Below are 18,404 nucleotides of genomic sequence, written 5' to 3'. Positions count from 1 at the left end.
ATCCCGTGAAGTGGGCAGAGAGTCAACCAGTCATTCACAAACCTCAAGACAAATACTCCAGGAGATGAGGACAGGCTGCTGCTGCAGCCTTCCCGTGAGAGCTGCGGGTTGGAGGGAAGATGGGGATGCCGCCCTTGTTAGCCTCTCATTTACACACCAAGGGCATCCAAAGATGCGGATCAACTGTTGAAGGGAGGTACTCAAACCTCTGTGGTAAACTCCATGAGCATTACACCACCAGAAATTCACCTGCATTCCTAACCCAACATCTGTTGCTCTGGTCTCTTTCTTCCCTCAGCCCATCTATCTCCTGTGGGGATAAGACTGCCTCACTGTTATTTGTGATAATAATTTACATGTACTCAAGAGAAGTCACACCAGTAAGCCATCTCCTTTAAGGCCTCTCATTCCCCCTGTAAAACCCATTTCCCAATCTTCTCTTTTAGAAAGTTCCTGGCTGATATGAGAAATATTAGGAGAGCATATTTAAGGTCAGAATTGAGCCTCCTACAGCTAAATCCCAACACTTCCTCATAGAATAGCACACGGAAATACATGGTCCACAAACCTTTGATGGTGGGGGGGACACTCTTGGTTGTGCTGAAGGTGTAGGTTTCTGAGAAGGGCCCTTCCCCAGCCTCACTGGCTGCCTGGATTCTGAAGGAGTAGCATGTGAATTCCGTCAGCCTCTGGACCTTATAGGTGTGGCTGGGTCCTCTGTAGATTGAAATAAACCTAGAGAAAGGAACAGCATCCATTACAAGATATTAACTATGACACAAACATGCAACAGATTAGGCCAACTTGATAAATGCTTTTCATACCATCTGAAAAATCAACCAGCTGCTATGTTATAGTTGTTTAATATCTAATATATGTCTACATAAAAAAATACACACATTGAGGTACTCCTACGTTGGGTGCATAGACATTTACAATTGTTACGTCTTCCTCTTCAATTGATCCCCTGATCATCATGAAGTGTCCTTCCTTATCCCTTGTAATATTTTTTATTTTAAGGTCTATTTTGTCTGATACGAGGATTGCTACTCCAACTTTCTTTTGACTCCCATTTGCATGGAATATATTTTTCCATCCTCTTTCAGTCTGTATGTGTCTTGAGGTCTGAAGTGGGTTTCTTGTAGACAGCATATATATGGGTCTTATTTTTGTATCCATTCAGCCAGCCTGTGTCTTTTGGTTGAAGCATTTAATTAATTTCCTTTTAAAGTAATTATTGATATAAACGTTCCTATTGCCATTTCCTTAATTGTTTGGGGTTGCTTTTGAAGATCTTTTTTCTTCTCTTGTATTTCTTGACTGTGTAAGTCCCTTTAACATTTGTTGTAAAGCTGGTTTGGTGGTACTGAATTCTCCTAACCTTTGCTTGTCTGAAAAGCTTTTTACTTCTCCATCAGTTTTGAATGAGATCCTTGCTGGGTATAATAATCTTGGTTGTAGATATTTTCCCTTTCAGCACTTTAAATATATCCTGCCATTCCCTTCTGGCCTGCAGAGTTTCTGCTGAAAGATCCGCTGTTAAACATATGGGGTTTCCCTTGTATGTTACTTGTGGCTTTTCCCTTGCTGCTTTTAATATCCTTTCTCTGTATTTAGTCTTCGTTTTAGTATGTGTCTTGGTGTGTTTCTCCTTGGGTTTATCCTGTATGGACTCTTTGAGCCTCTTGGACTTGATTGACTATTTTCTTTTCCATGTTGGGGAAATTTTCAACTATAATCTCTCATCAAAAAGTCTACAGATAGTGAGTGCTTGAGAGGGTGTGTGTGCGGTTGGGGGAGGGAGGGGTGGGCACTCTTGCACCGCTGGTGGGAATGTAAGTTGATGCAGCCACTGTGGAGGACCATGTGGAGATTCCTTGAAGAATAAGGAATGGAGCTGCCATGTGGCCCAGTGGTCCCACCCCTGGGCACATACCCTGAGGAAACCAAAATTGAAAAAGACACATGTATCCCATTGTTCATTGCAGCACTGTGTGCAACAGCTAGAACATGGAGGCAACTTGGATGTCCACTGACAGATGGACATGAATGGATGGAGAAGTTGTGGTGCATATACACTATGGAATATTACTCAGCCATAAAAAGGAACATCTTTGAGTCAGTTCTAATGAGATGGATGAAACTAGAACCTATTATATAGAGTGAAGTAAGTCAGAAAGACAAAGATAAATGTCATATTCTAATGCACATATACAGAATCTAGGAAAATGGTACTGAAGAATTTATGTACAGGGCAGCAGTGGAGAAACAGACATAGAGAATAGACTTATGGACATGGGGAGAGGGAAGGAGAGGGTGAGATGTATGCAAAGAGTAACATGGAAACTCACATTACCATGTGTAAAATAGATAGCCAATGGGAATTTGTTGTCTGGCTCAGGAAACTCAAACAGGGGCTCAGTATCCACCTAGAGGAGTGGGATGGGGAGGGAGATGGGAGGGGGTTCAAAAGGGAGGGGATACATGTACACCTATGGCTGATTCATGTTGAGGCTTGACCGAAAACAAAAAAATTCTGTAAAGCAATTATCCTTCAACAAAAAAATAAATAAAAATTATGGTATAGATTCTAGAAACATCAGTTCGTGCTTTTACTTACTAATAAAAACAAATTTCAGATTTTCCATAAGGTAATACTATATAATCTGATATATTAATTACCTTCTACTATGTACTAGGCAAAGAAGTTAATGTTAACTGGGCATCTGAGAAATACCATGTCCTCTTTACCAGAATTTTCTAAATAACTGAGGTTTAACTAGAAAATCCTTTCAATTTTAGCCTTTATCTTCCCAAGAGCTTCCAAAGCCCCTTTCTCAAACTAGAAAGATGACATTTAGGACTACATATCTTTGAGGAAATCTGTAAAAAAGAAAAATTTTGCTCAGAATCATCCATCAGGTTAATCGAAATAATAGAAAAACAGCACAGGTGAGCTGGACAGTTTAGACGGGCAGCTTATGGATCCTTCTCCCATCTGAATCAGGACTATTTTGTACTTCTCTGCTAAATAATTTTTCCATGACACAGGCATAGAAGGCATGAAAAAAACAGGCTTACATTTTAAGTGTTTTCCCCAGGGTCTTAAGAAAATTAAAAATTTCACAATGAAACTGATTGCATAGAACTACAATAGAACGTTACCACTTTTCCTTCTATAGTTAACTGTATACCTGTGGAAATAATATAACTTCCCAACATTATCCAGGATCTTTAGTAGATTCGGAACCCGAATCGGCTGGCCTGACCACGCTCTGAGAACAGCCATGTGAGTTAATCCAATCACAATGCCTCGTTCCTAACACAGGCCAATTGTCTCTCCCACTTTCCAGGGCTTTGTCCCAGCACCTGGGGACAATGCACTGTCTTCAAATACTGCCCCGAGTCAGTCAGCGGTACAATCACACACAATTCAAAATGTCTCTTGCACTGATTTGGCCTAAGGGTAGGCAGAATTTATGCATTCATTTAGCACACATTTCTTGAACATCTGTTGTGTGTCAAGCTGTGTATTCAAAGATTGATTAGACCTAATCCCTGTGAACTAGTTGGTCTGGTGTGTGGGCAGGGTTTTCTGAAGGAGAGCAGCAGCTTTTCCATGTGCTAGACAACATTCCCTCCAGATGGATGGATGGACAGATACAGAGATTAAGCAGCTTTTTTTTTTTTTTTTTTTTACAAAACCTGTCAGAGTTAATACTTATCTTAAAGTATCCATGCATTAATTAGCCTTTGCAGTGGAGTTCCTGAGCCCTAGTCATTTCACCCGTTTAATGTTCCTTCTGCTTTGCTGTGTAAGGAAGAACGTTTTACTGAAGAATGAGCATTTTTAATTTCAGGAAGAGCCAGAGTCCAGGCTGAAACCCACAAATACCATGGTAACCTACTTAGCGTACCTAACAACATCACAACCTTAATGAAGATACCCCTTGCTAATGCTAGAGGCAAACAGCTATTTATTAACTCAGCTTCACTCAGGCTAGAATCTCTAACTAGAGTAATTGCCCTTAATTATACCACAAAATGGCAGTCACAGTTTAAGAGGTAGAAGTGTTGCATCTTCACTACAACCTTGCAATACAGCCTGGTTTTTAAAGAAGTTTGGAGAGGATGACTACCAGCAGTACTGCTTCCCTGCCTGTTCCTGGCTCTGAGGAGGGTATTTTCTTTTGAAATAAGTTCAATAAATCTACATAGGCAACAGCACTCACATTCATAAAGAAATTTACTGAAGCAGAGTCAGTACTCTAAATTTGTAGTATAATCTAAACTGAGCAAATGGCATATTTTCAAATATTTCAATCTTCAAATTCATCAAAATCTGCCAGTTTTAGAATAGCTATTTTGTTCCTTTCTCTTGTTTTGCTGGTGTACCACAGCATTTTAATAATCTTTTAAAATTGCATTCCAGTTTAGAAAAAGCATGCGGAACAGGTGATGGAAATGGAAAACTTTACAATTTTGCCATTAGGGAGCTTGTTTGCATTGAGGGACAGTGCAATGAAGCTAATGACAGGACCTACCTCATGGAGCTGTTGTGAGGCTGAAATGTGTTACTACAAGGAGCGTGCCCAGAATGATCTGGACAGGTAACAACCACGCAGTGTGGGTCACAGTCATTTTGTAATGCTGAGAAGACAGCTAACCCTGAGGTTGCTTTCTTTCCTCCTGGGTGGAGGGTCAGCTGCGTGGGGAGAGGCTGCCCTGCACACAGCGGTCGTTTACCCTCACCCACTAGACCGGTTAGTGAAGTGTGGGCAGGGGCACCTTCCTCACAAGATGCCGGGACTCAGTATGAAAGCTCACGTAACAGCCCCAGTCCCTACAGAGCAGGCCTCAAGTAAATATCTGTTGACCCTAAACTTTCTGTATGTGCTGACGGTGACTTCTCTTTCAAATAAAGACCAACCAAAACAAAAGCGCACAAGCCAACACGCACATAAAACGATCCCTCTTTCACCCCAATTCTGTATTTTCTATCACTCCAAGAGGCAGGAGAAGAGCCAGTGATTTACAGCCAGTTGCATGGTGGCCTCTCTGGGAGCCCCCTTAGGTTAACACCCTGTGGCTAGAACCACTCAGGGAGAGATTAAAAATATTCCTCAAATATTTGTTTTACCAAGACCAACTTATTTTTAAAATCCATTAATAAGTAAACCAGAGGCCTTTGGTGATAGAATTAAACATGCTACACATCCCAAGACACAGTGACTGAAGACTCCACATTTTACAACAACCAAGGACTCAGAGCGAGGCTCTGCCATGCAGAAGAGGCCAGCGGCCATCCAGATGTCCTGACGGCACCTCCCCGCCTTCTGTTTAGAGTGTTCGGGGCCAGTGTTGGGATCCCACATGTGTGCATGCACCACCAGCCCTGGAACTTGAGCCACAGCCAGAGGCCCTCCTGTCATCTAGAAGGACCTGATCCATATCACGTCACAATGTACCACCCCAAGCCCTGGAAAAGAAGATCTCTGCCATGAGAAGAAATCATCAGGGAAGGAGGAGGACCTACAGCAGCTGGAGTGCCCATCTCACCAGCAGGAGATGCTGAAACTGAGACCTCAATCCCCTGACAAGGGATGCACTATCTGGGGAGTCCGTGTTCCCCTGGGGCACCTTGGTCTGTATTGCCCGGTGAAGACTGGCCACCCTTCACTTCTCCCTGCCCCTGCTCCCCCACTGTTGGTCTCAAGGGGTGCGGCAGGGGACTTGGACCCAGGAAGACTAGCCACAAGTCTCAGCCCTGCCTCTTACTGCCAAACCATTTGCCCCTGTTAATCATTTCTCCATCTGCAAAACACCTAATAGGTTGTTTTGAGAGTCAACTGTGGAAATGTGGGTAAAAAGCTTAGCACTGAGCCCAACACACAGTAAGAATTAAACACAAGGAGCCCAGTGGCTCCAGACCGTGTACCATGAGGGCCACCAACCCTCCCAGTGAGGGCAAGGTACCCTGAGGACCACTGCGGCCCTCAACTCCCACCACACAGGCTATTCTACAGGTTGATGGGGCTACCACCAGTTCATGTCCCAGCAGGAAGAGGTCCCTCTGAACTTGTGACGCTCGGCTGCATCTGTTACGGCTTGTGCTAGACATATAACACTCTCCCCGCCCCCGCCCCAATAAAGTTAATCTAATCTGGTAACCAGGGAGTGTGCATGAAATTTGCACTGCTTCTCATATCACATGAATGCCTCTGTGCTATCGAAACACAATGAGATTACACACACACACACATATAAACACATAACAGGTGGCATGGCTTCTAGAATGTAGTTCATGCTCAGTAAAGTCACTGAGTAATTTTAGTACCAGTTCAGGCCACAGGGACCTCTGGTGATACCACAGCTCCTTAAAGGTCTTCCTGGAGCCCTGGGCTTACACTGGCAGTGCCTCTGAGAGGTCTTCTACTCCACCCTCAACCCCTGATGCCCATGGCCATGTCCTTTCGGAAGCATCAGTCCCATGACCTAGGGTTCCTGTGAAGGCCAAGTAAGAGGAAAGGTATGGAAACACCTTGAGCTCCACTGTGGTGCTCCCCTACTGGTGCAGGGGCTGAAGGCACGATGGGTGATAACAATCTTTGTAGACAGACTTGAGTTTGAGTTGAACAGCCTGGTGATCTTCACTAATGTAAGCCAAGTAAATTGTTTTCTCCTGTGTAAAATGGGCACAACAGTAGTGCTGACCCCCTCAGAGGGTTGTTATGAGAATTAAATGGGAAAATGCAGAGAGAACTCATTACAAATTGCCTAGCACCTGTGAGTGCTTGATAAATATTAGTGGTTATTGTTTATAACACTATTAATAACAAAGCAGCAAGACTGATGAATGATTTACCTCCTTTCTCAACGCTGGAGAAGTCTGGAGGGCACCCCCCTCACCCACATCCCTTTGGCTTCCTGGAGCTGACGGGAAAACTGCATGTAAATACCATCCACCCTGTCCTGGGTGAGAAATGTTGATGAAAACAGTTGAAAATGGAGCAGCAGATGCTACAGAAATGCTGCCATTAATGGAAATTTGGGCATTTTTACTTAGGGAAAGGAAAAACAAAGAAATGCTCTCAGGTACTAAAACAAATACTTGGAGGGGGAAACAACTATGGCAGAAGGTTCAGTGGGTCACTGGAAGTTTAGGGTTTAAATAAACTCTTTATGGCCCTGCCCCCAACTGGCTTCAGCTTTGACTATAATGTCTTCTTGAAACTAAACACTCTGATGACAACACACACACGTGGGTTTCAATGCTGGCAATTTAGCACTGATTGAAAAAAATATTTTACATGTTTACAAATACAAAACTAACACGCCTCTACTCTGCTTGCCTGACCGAGTACTCCATGCTAGATATGAAGAGATACAAAGACCTTGGCCACAATGCAGAGCCTATTACCGTCATGATGAACAAGTCAAAACTCTCCAGTCTGCTTTGAGACACTTGGGATAACAACTGTCTTATTCACCTGGCAGGAATTTACTAAGATCCAAATGAAAGGACCAAGAAAATTATATGATTTGTTATTAAATATATATTACGAAGGCAAAACAACAAATTTTTGACATTTTCAAGAAATTCTTTCAACCTCAGTATTTTAGGTTTTAATATTGCAAAAGATGACTTTTTTGCACCAAAGTGCAACTGACAGAAAAAATTCAGACATATTACATTTTTAAGTGCTTATTTTAAATCATTTCAGAGGAAAATGATACACAAATAATTTAATTTTAAAATCTGTTTCCTTAAAACAGTTTTGTTTAAAAAAATCCAAGAATTCTCTGGAAGGCATATAACAAGTTCATATAGAAAATAGATAATCCTGAGGTTTCTGTGTTTACTTTCCTGTTGCTATCTGCACACTGAAGGCTAACAGCAGTCCATTAATATGAACTCCTCAAAATGATCTAACCTGCTGACCTAAAATGGCCTGTGGTCCACAAATGACTGCAAATGGCAATTTCGAAACATCACAAATTAACAGGTGCTAGTAAGCTCAATGCAGCTATATTCCTTAGCAATGCCATGTCATTGCCTTCATTTTTTCTTAATTTCTCTGGATTTTGTGTGTGTGTGTGTGCGTGCATTCCCTACGTTACTGAAGTTATCTTCGGGATGGAGGATGTTCAAAACAGGAATGAATAGTATGTGTCCTCACCCCACCAAGAACACAGAGTCCCGCCATTTCTATGCAGAAGCAGATGGCAGCAGATGGCATCATGCAGGGACACCTGAGGCAAGGAAGGTTCTTTTCCTAAACTGGTTCTTACGTTGCTGAGAGTACCAGTTTGGAGACTGAACACTCAAGTGCCAAGAGTGATTTCCAAAAGACCAAAGAGGAAAGGAGTTAATTTCCTAACCCCATGTTCCCAGCTCCACACGGACAGCTCCCAGTCTCTTTTTGGCTTATGAGTAACCACACTGCAATACATTTTGGTTATGCTTTTTTTCTAAGAAATAAAATGTCACTATAGCTACTGATGAAATTCTGTACATAGAATAAGATTCCTATTTTCATCTTTTTTTGTCCACACTGCACTTGATATATATCAAAAAAGAAATTTACTTATCTTCAAAGCAAGGATGACTAGAATCTCTAAGGACCACCTGAGAACCTTGAAACTCTTTTCTTTCACTTTGCTTTCTAATAAGTGCAGGGAACCTCATCTTCAAGCATATTCTTCTCAGTCGTCCAGATTTTTATTAGCCTACTTTTATTTTAGTGACCTTGCCTCAATCTTATCTCATTTAGGAAAAATGGAATGAAAAATGCTATCTACTTCCATTCTGCTACTTATTTTTTAAATAGAAATTCAATTCTTAAATAGAAGAAAAAACTGTATTCTGAATTCTACTTGTGCAAGTAAGTAAGATGCAAGTAAGGTGCAAGTAAGATCTCAAATAGTTCATTTATTACCCCTCACCTCAGGCTGTACTTAGAACATTTCAGCCTGAAACAAAATAAACTAGTAATACTTTTCATTTTGCATGATGAATTTTTATGCTCCCTTTTAAAGAAATAAAAAATTCTTTTTTTCCCCTCCATCAGTCAGGGACTGAAGACAGGTATCACTAGCTTCATTTTGTAAATGGAGAAACTAAGGCAAAAAGAAGTTAAGGGACATGCCTCCAGTCATTTAGAAATTCAGTAACGGATGCGGGATTACAACAGAGAATTGATATCCCTGTCCATAACTACAACTGCCTTCTGGTGATTGAACGTTATAAAAATGCCATTTACCCAGCAAGGATGGTCATGTGAATTGAAGACTGGTCCAGAAAAGCAAAAGGAAATGAACACCGAGGGTCTTTTGCAGGCCGAGTTAGTTAACATCTATTTCATTTAATTCAATAATATTCCCTGAGAAATACAAGCAGGAGTTTGTTCTATAATAGGCATGCATTCACTCCCGGAGTGCTCATATACCCTGGCCACTTTTATTTGTTACCTAGTGTGTATTTTTTTATGGTTTCTTTATGCAGGTTACTTTTTGTTCCTCTCTAACAGTGAACTGGCAATTATATTGCACACATTACAACCCCCCCCCCCCCAATTTTGCTGGCTAAAGGGAGAAGTGTCATGGGCACAAGGGCTGATTTAAATGGAGAACAAGTGGCAATTATCCAATTCTATTAGAGCCCTCTCCCCAGTCCCCACTTGGCTGGAGCCTTGCTTTAAAATACACTGGCTGGCTGAGTAACCTGAACAACAGATTAACCATAAATGCATTCCTGGAACTTAAGTTCCTCTTGCCTTGGTGCTGTGTACAATTATCAGGAACAGGGTACCACAGGGTCAGGATGAGAGTCAGCATCAACTCAAATTCTGTTAGGGCAGCATCAACATTTTGTTTCAGTAACACAGACAGATGCATCTTCAAAATCATCATTACAACATTATAATCTTAAAATGCATGAGCTGATCTTGTTATTCTAATCCCTGTATTAGGTTAATGCAGCATTATGAAAATGTTTACTTTTGGGTATATATTTTTCTTGCATATAAAGGAAACAAAGACATTTGAGTCTATGCTAGATCTGTTAAGAATAACAGAATTAATCACTCTATAGCCAAACTGACATAATTTTTGTTTTTCTGTTGAAATTACAGAAAATCTCTTGTGCTGTTCGTTTTTTCACATTAATTTATTTCCTCAGCAAAATAAGCTCCTTATAGGCAGGCTATGTACCTCACAAAACCTAGTACATTGTAGTAATTAAAAAAAAAAATTGATGACTGAGTGATCATAATCTAAGTGCTAGGGATAAATTTAGTCATGCTTTGAGGCTGCTGCATAAATATATAATCTGTGATCCTGAACTGGGAACCACGTGGGTCAAAATCTTGACTATGTGGGAAACGAATATCTTGTTCAAGGGGAAAGACTTTCCACACAGCAAGTCCCAGTGAGCTGCATGAATTCTAGGTGGACTTCCCTTGAAGCAAGAATTTGGGCAAGGTGCCCTACTGGTTCCTTTTATTTACATGGAGTAGTAGTGAAAGTTGCTCAGTTGTGTCTGACTCTTTGTGACCCCATGGATATGCATACAGTCCATGGAATTCTCCAGGCCAGAATACTGGAGTGCATAGCCATTTCACCTTCTCCAGGGGATCTTCCCAAATCAGAGATCGAACCCAGGTCTCCTGCCTTGCAGGTGGATTCTTTACCAGCTGAGCCACCAAGGAAGCCCTCATTTACATGAAGCTGCCCAAAGTTTAAAAAAAAAAAAAAAAAATCCATGTGTAAAAGTACCAGAATAGAAGGCCATTTACATGAAGAGCCAGGACATTCTGTTTCCTGAAGATTATAGCTTTGGTTTCCACCCAATCCTGAGTCCTTATCGCTGGTCTCCATCCTGAGGCTCTCTAGCGTGAGGTTATGTGGATTGATACTCTTTTAAGACTCATCCAATCTGTTACCTTCCGAATGAGCCCTCTGTTCAATTTTTGGCCTAAAGCATGTGCAATTCTTCTACCTTCCCTCAACACCCGGTGCTTATGTCAAGCTTTCAGCCTTTCACATTATGATCTGCTGTCTCTTCTACCTATGCCCCACCAGACTGTTATCTATTCAAGAACTAAATAATGCTGATAAATGCCTGGCACTTTTTAAGTGCTCAATAAATAGTATTGCCTTTTTGAGAGTTTGAAAATATAGTTTTGGCCAAACAGTATACTTAGAAATCTCTGGGCCATGTTAGATTTTTTTTATTGTGAGCTCTATAAATTAAACATAATAAACCAGCACATCATAGATGCAAAACCTTAGGGGTTTTGACCATTAAGTGGTCACTCTTAAGGAATGTTAGTATCTTTCTCTTATTTATCAAAAGTAGAAGCTAAAACATAAAGAAAAAAAGAGAACATTCTCTAATCATTTACAAAAGACATCTTTTTGAATAGGATTTAGCTCACAAAGAATCTACAGAGATTCATGGCTTTAAGGTGAAAAGAGTGGGAGTTTTTCTGGACTAGAGTTCAGCTTCTAGTTCAACTCCTTTATTTTATGGATATGGAAAACTCGGGAGCAATAGTTTAGCAGGTGAAATCAACTCAACTCTTAAATCTGACAATTACCAAGCATGGAGTTATTCATTTGCATTGTTCTGCTGCTGCTTCATGTTTAAAGACTCAGATTACTTGCACTGGCTGCCAAGGACAGTGGTAAAACTCAGACACTGCGGCACTCCTTCCAAATGCCCACAGTGACTGGTGAGCCAGGAAAACATGGGAAAAGAGATATTTTGAGAGCTGACAGCTAAGTGAGTGCACAAACACCATAAACTCTGGTTCTCACCTTGGCCACAGAAGGATATATGACATTTTTGAAACATCTGTAACAGAAACTAATTGGTGGTTAATGAAATCAGTACACGTGCTAAAGAATGTGAACACTTCTCCCAAAAGCCACAACTAGAAACCACTCTAGCAACCACAATTTCAATTAAGATAGCTGTCATTTTGGAAGAAAACACTGTTCCTTTCACTGGACAGGCCATATCCAAGTTTTAAAGAACTTCAAGGGGAGCAGAATTGACAAAGACCTAAGTACAAGTATTATGGTCTATCTAATGCCAAGTGTTTCTCCCTGATCTTCAGTAGTCAAGAGCCGAAGTCAAAGGCTTGGATTCATGGGACCATTCATGACAACAGTTCAGTTTCAAGACACTAAGGAAGGTCATCTTCAAACTCAAATTAGGCCATGTTTCACCCTTTTAAATCCCAGGAAAATAATTCCACAAATAGAATGAGAATTTATTACGTTCTCTAGCCCCATCACTTTGATAACTTCTGAGAACACTGACAAATCTAATTTAGGAAAAGATAAATCTGGACTCTAGCTCATAAAACTAAGAAAAATACTATTCCTAATGGTGAGTTTTCTTAAATGCCATTTAAATTTAGACAAGTCATTTATTTGATTAACAAGCCAGCTTTTTTTCCTTTTTTTTTTTTTATGAGGGAAGAGCATGGATTGATTATGAGGGTTTGCACTCTTTCCGGTCTGACATATTTAGATGTCTCACAACAGCATTCTTATTTGGACCAGTGCTCACAGAGCCTCTGTTCTAAGCATCTGTACGGTTCTCTGTACGAGGGACCTCAGGCCGCTGCCTGAGGACAGGGCTCAGGGCTGCGGCATTGGGGACAGTGCAGAGCTGTCAATCTCCCCGTGTTCTTGGAGGTAACAGTAGAGGCAGCTGCACTGGGAGGTCAGGAGGTGCTGGCTCAGATCCCAATTCTGCCACCAGCTTCAACAATCATTCGGAAATTTGCCTTTTATCTAAATAGTACAACTAGAAGGTATTCTCTAAGGAAGGTTCTCAGGACCACCAGTGCAAGCCAAAAGCCCAGGAAAAAAGACTCATTTACAAATCTCCCCAAATGCTAAGCTTAATATATTTATCATGATTTCTGTTAGCCATAGTTCGTGTTCTTGCCAGTAAGGTTTAGGAGTCTCCTGCCAATAAAATAATGAACTCGTGAAAAATGCATCCAAAAGCACATGGCATGGTAAGATGAATGATCTTATCTGCAAATGAATATGAATTTGATCTCTAATCAATCTCCCCAGAAGTAGCCTTACTTTTTTTGTTCTTTCTATACTAGGACTCATTTCCTAAAGGATGATCACTTTTTGTTCTAAGTCAAACTATTGTGTTTTCTAGGTCTTTCAATGTCAAGTTCAAACGTGACCTGTTTCAAAAAGCTGTTCCTGTTCTTTGCAACCAGAGAGGTCTCTGCACTTTATTCCCTACGTCTGCCCCCTTCAAACTCCCAGACCACTTTGCTCCAATTCTACCAGTGTTCTCTGGTGATGACTTGTGGGTTGATATCATGCTTGCAGAGGTGGGGCAGGGCCTTCCTTTTGTCCTCGGTCTCCACTGAAGGCCCACCTTGCCACAGTACTTTCCACACAGCAGGACTCCACTGAGCTGACTTGAATCAAAGGACTCAAGTACAGAGCAGAGACGGAGGTTGGAAGCGGTCTTAAAAAGAACCAGGTCCCCACATGCAAGAGCAGGGTACCATGATTCATTAAGGGGAAATGACAGAAACACTTCCACATACCCTGGTTTTTGCTTCGGCAGGTATGTGCAGGAAGGGGCAGCACGTCTACCCCAAAAGGCTGTCTTGGTTTTATGGTAATTTCCCTCCTCCTTCAAGCTGAGACTCTTGTTTGAACTTTTGGTAACAGAACTTTCTGCCATTAACTTTTGCTCCACAACTGAATTACTCCTAAATACAGGTCAGCTGCCCATCTTCTGATAGGCCATTCTCAGAGGAAATGAAGTTAGGTTAAATAAATACTATGTGAAAGGCTGGATTTGATTTCTGTCACCAAGAGTGTTTCCTGAGTATGGAATCTTATAAAGAATCTCCTATTTGCTCTAGTTAATTTGATATTATGTTGCACTGCCCATAGTTACAGAGCACAGTCCCCATCTGTACATCACCACAGCTATTTCAGACTGGTAAACATGTTTGTGTCCTGATGGTTACTGAATATTTAAAAGAGGATAACATCCCTTCCTGACTCTTATTTCCCTCTGCACTCGTGACTAATCTAACACTATTACACAGCAGGGACTTGAATTTGACCATTTTCTTTTTAGATAATTTCTCTCCATTTTTTCTGGCTTTATGAAAGGAAAAAAAAAAAAAAAAAAATGTTTTTATCCTCTATAGGGAAATCAGGATCATTAGATTCTTAATTTAGAAAATTCCAAATGGAGGCTACAACTTTGAATATAAAGTGCAGGACCCAAATACCTGGAAGTCTGGAAGTCTTTCAACAAGGATGAGGAGTGTTTCAGAGGCCAAAAGAACTGGGAAGACTTCATCCCACAAGCCAAAGTCATGGAGTTTTCGAATGAACCCCTAGGCCCCTCACCTCTTGTTTCTGTCCTCCAGCTGCAGCGTGTAGACCATGTCGTCAGCAGCGTGCGTCTTGGCGTTACTGTCTCCCCATTTCAGCTTCAGGCTCTGAGGCCCCGCAGCAGCACATTCGAGCCTAGGAGGCAAGGGTGGTAACGGCCGAGTTTTTGCTTTAATGAACTGACTAAATGGTCCAGCTCCAATTTCATTTATGGCCTGAATTCTGATCCTGAAAAAAGGGGAAAAAAAAGTCACAAACACAGGCTTAAGAACCAGTGATTCCTCATTTGAAATCAACCTTGTATGTCATATGTCTTACTTGCTCCTATAAAGCAGTATCTTCATGGAATAAAGGAAAACCAGCTAAAATAATCAACACAAAACGGGCAGCTCGGAAGACACATTATCTTCTCCATTCCAAAACCAACAGCCCAAAACAGCACATTAGCAAGATATTCCTTAGTTCTTTTATTTAAAAAAAAAAAAAAAAGGACTCTTGTTTAAGGGAACATATACTAGAAGACTTTCATATTTTATTCTGGCCACCCTTTGGCTGCCTCATCAGTTTTGGAAGTAAGCAAGCTATAAACAATAAATGAAATTATAAATGAAAGGGGAGAACAAGAGAGTCTTCTTCAGATTTTGACAAAAAGGACAACAGCTCTTCGATAGTGCATTTTTCCTTCTCTGTCTCCAGCCTCACCCAACAATCTCTGCTAGTCTCTAACCCCACTAAGTGTGTAGACACTGTTGGTAATAGAATGTCATTCAGAAGCGTAGAAATCTTAACTGGATCTTACTATGTGCAGTGTTATGGGTAATAAAGATACATTAACACTGCTCTCATGGTCAAGGAACTGAAAATCAAACAAAGTGTGTCTTCCCAGGTGGTTCAGTGGCAAAGAATCTGCCTGTCAATGCAAGAAGATGCAGGAGATGCCAGTTTGATCCCTGGGTCGGGAAGATCCCTTGGAGGAGGGCATGGCAACCCACACCAGTATTCTTCCCTGGAGAATCCCATGGACAGAAGAGCCTGGTGGGCTACAGTCCACGGGATTGCAAACAGTTGGACATGAGCTGAGCATGCATGCATATATTATTCCATCATCATTCCTATTTTTCTTGTTCTTCTACTTGCTTATTGATTAACTGAAAAATTTCTCCAAGGTCATCAGACAACACATTGATGGCACTGCCCCATCTTTCTTCATTCTCTACACCCCTTGCTGCAGTAAGTACAAGTTACTGAAGCTTGTTTCTTCCCGGCACTGGGGGGGCCTGCAGACGCCTGCAGAGGCCTTCCTCCTCCACTTCTCAGAGTAAAGGTCTCAAACAAGCAAGCCCCCACCCAACTCTCTCTACTCTTCCTCTCCTGTAAATGGACAGTCCTCTCAATAACCTCAGCATCTCCACAGCTTCATCCACACAAGACCCTTCTTGGGTCTGCCTCTCCTCCATCTCCTCATGCCTCATCACTAGGCCTCCAGTGGAAACTTGCACCCAGGGCCCTTGCTAGGTACACAGGCATTTTATTCAGCTGAACAAGCAGTGTGGTATCACTAGTTCTAAAACTTTCAACTTTTAAACTTGATGTGAGTTTGAAACTGTTTCAAAATACATGATGATAAAAAAAGACAGTCAAAGAGAAATTCTCAGGAAACAGATCAGTTTAAAATATTCTCATAATTTAGCTTTATGTATATCTGTCTCACAGCAATTACTGCTTATATTTAAATAGAAAATATCATTACATATTACAATACCTAAATCCATTGTACGACCGCAAATGAACCTTAATTCTTCAAATTTAAAATTACATAAATTCAGCAAGTCAATTTAATAATGTCTGTAAATTGTTAAGAAGAAAAAAAAATAGATTGGTTCCAGGTGAGATGGAGTAAGCACACACCACCCTGTCTCTCTCACTGAATGGAGCTATGAAAGCTGGACAAAATAAATAAAGTAGGCATCTAAGAAGAAGAAAAACGAAATAGCAGCTGAAAGATTTGGGGAAGAAGTTAAGCTATCACCAAACCAGCAGTGAATTTACCATTTTCCCCCCCTCCATCATCCCCTGGCTTGGACTCAGTATAGCCTGAAATCCAGGTAATTCCCTCCACTCCTCTCTCTTTTGTTTTTCTTTTCTACATTGTCTTATTCCCCAGCCCTTAGCCAATTCCATCAATTAACAGCCTAAAGAAGAAAAACTGGATGATCACATCCACTGATACAGAAAAAGCGTTTAATGAAATCCAACATATATTCATAATAAAAATTCTCAGCAAACTAGGTATAGAAGGAAACTTTCTCAATTTGAAAGGGGCACTTATAGAAATACCTACAGCCAACATTACACTTAATGGTCGAAGACTAACTGGAAGATCCGAACAAAGCAAAGGTGTCTACTTTCACCACTCCTATTTAACATTAGGCACAAGATCCAGTTGGTGGGGGTGGGGGAAAAGAGAGAGATGGTAAATAAATGTCAAGACACAGCTGGGACTACTTAAGACCACCTAAATAGAGACACACTGTGGTCATGGATTGGAAAACTCTACATAGAAAAAAGGTCAATGCTCCCCAAACTGATCTATAGATACAATGCAACTGTAATAAAATTCCAGCAGGATTCTCCTTAGTTGATATAGATAAGTTGATTCTAAAAAAAATTGCTAACACAAATCTGAAAAATAATAAAGTTGGAAGAATCACACTACCTGATTTAGGACTTACTATAAAGTAATCAAGATAGTATGATATCAGACAGACACAGACCTACAGAAACAGACCCACACAAATATGGCCAACTGATTTCCAACAAATTTGCAAAATTAATTCAAAGAAGAAATAACTGTCTTAACAACTGATATTGGAACTGGATATCAAAACCAACAATAAAATCTCAATGTAAATTTCATTCAAAAGTTAACTCAGAATGGATCATAGATCTAACAACAGAATGCAAAATATAAAACACTTAAGAAGAAAACAGGAGGAAATAGTTGCTACCTAGAATTAAATAATTTTTAGATATGATGTGACAAGCATGCATCCAGAATGCATCTAAGGCCTTTCAAAACTTGGCAACAAAACTAAAAATTGGACAAGAGACTGGAACAAACACTCCACTGAAGAGGACATACATGTGGCAAATAGGCACACAAAATGATGTTTAACACCATTAGCCATTAGGAAAATGCAAATTAAAACAATGAGCTGCTACTATCTTTCCCTAATAAAGTGAATAAAATTAAAAAATGCTTAATACCATTCTAGCAAGTATAAGTAACATCTGAAATTCCCATATTTTGCTGCTAAGAATGCAAAATGGTATACAGTTACACTGGAAAAGTTTGCTTAGAAAGTTTCTTATAAACTTCAGCATACATTTATCATGTGATCCAGCAAACACACTTCTTGGGCTGTACTCTAGAGAAATTAAAACATTTATGTTCACATAAGAACCTGCACATAAATGTTTATACCAGCTCTGTTCATAATCACCCAAAACTGAATGAATATCTGCCTCAGTTTGGAATGTAGCCAACACTTATCTCTGATAAAGTACAGCAAAAATTCTATCACAAAGAGCCTCCTTTTCTCAGAGTCTATTAAACTAGGGCTTCATCAGGTCTCTCTTAGGTAATGCAATGTGAGTCTCTCAACACAGCATTCAGTTCAATTACTCAGTTGGGTCCGACTCTTTGAGACCCTATAGACTAGAGTACGCCAGGGTTCCCTGTTCATCACCAAACCCTGGAGCTTGCTCAAACTCATATCCATCAAGTCAGTGATGCCATCCAACAATCTCACCCTCTGTCATCCTCTTCTCCTCCTGTCTTCAAGCAGCACCTCCTGCCTGCCAGCATCAGGGGACATTGAGTCAGTTCTTTTCCAACGAGTCAGTTCTTTGCATCAAGTGGCCAAAGAATTGGAGTTTCAGCTTCAGCATCAGTCCTTCCAATGAATATTCAGGACTGATCTCCTTTGGGATGGACTGGG

General features: G+C 40.7%; 1 protein-coding gene across 3 annotated transcripts in view; it reads right to left on the bottom strand.

Moving 5' to 3' along the window:
* The window catches only part of FNDC3B (fibronectin type III domain containing 3B), a 354,322-nt gene that overhangs the window by 17,982 nt on the left and 317,936 nt on the right, over positions 1-18,404 (bottom strand). For all 3 annotated transcript variants that reach the window (XM_061168343.1, XM_061168345.1, XM_061168344.1), the window contains exons 23-24: positions 14,419-14,631; positions 569-735 (exon numbers count right to left, since the gene is read on the bottom strand). In XM_061168343.1, the coding sequence (XP_061024326.1) occupies positions 569-735; positions 14,419-14,631 (380 nt within the window). The remainder of the gene's footprint in view (positions 1-568; positions 736-14,418; positions 14,632-18,404) is intronic.

The sequence above is a fragment of the Dama dama genome, chromosome 19 (assembly GCF_033118175.1).
Source record: "Dama dama isolate Ldn47 chromosome 19, ASM3311817v1, whole genome shotgun sequence".
Lineage (NCBI taxonomy): Eukaryota > Metazoa > Chordata > Mammalia > Artiodactyla > Cervidae > Dama > Dama dama.
The sequence above is the reverse complement of the archived record's forward strand: the minus strand, read 5'-3'. Positions and strand labels throughout refer to the sequence as shown.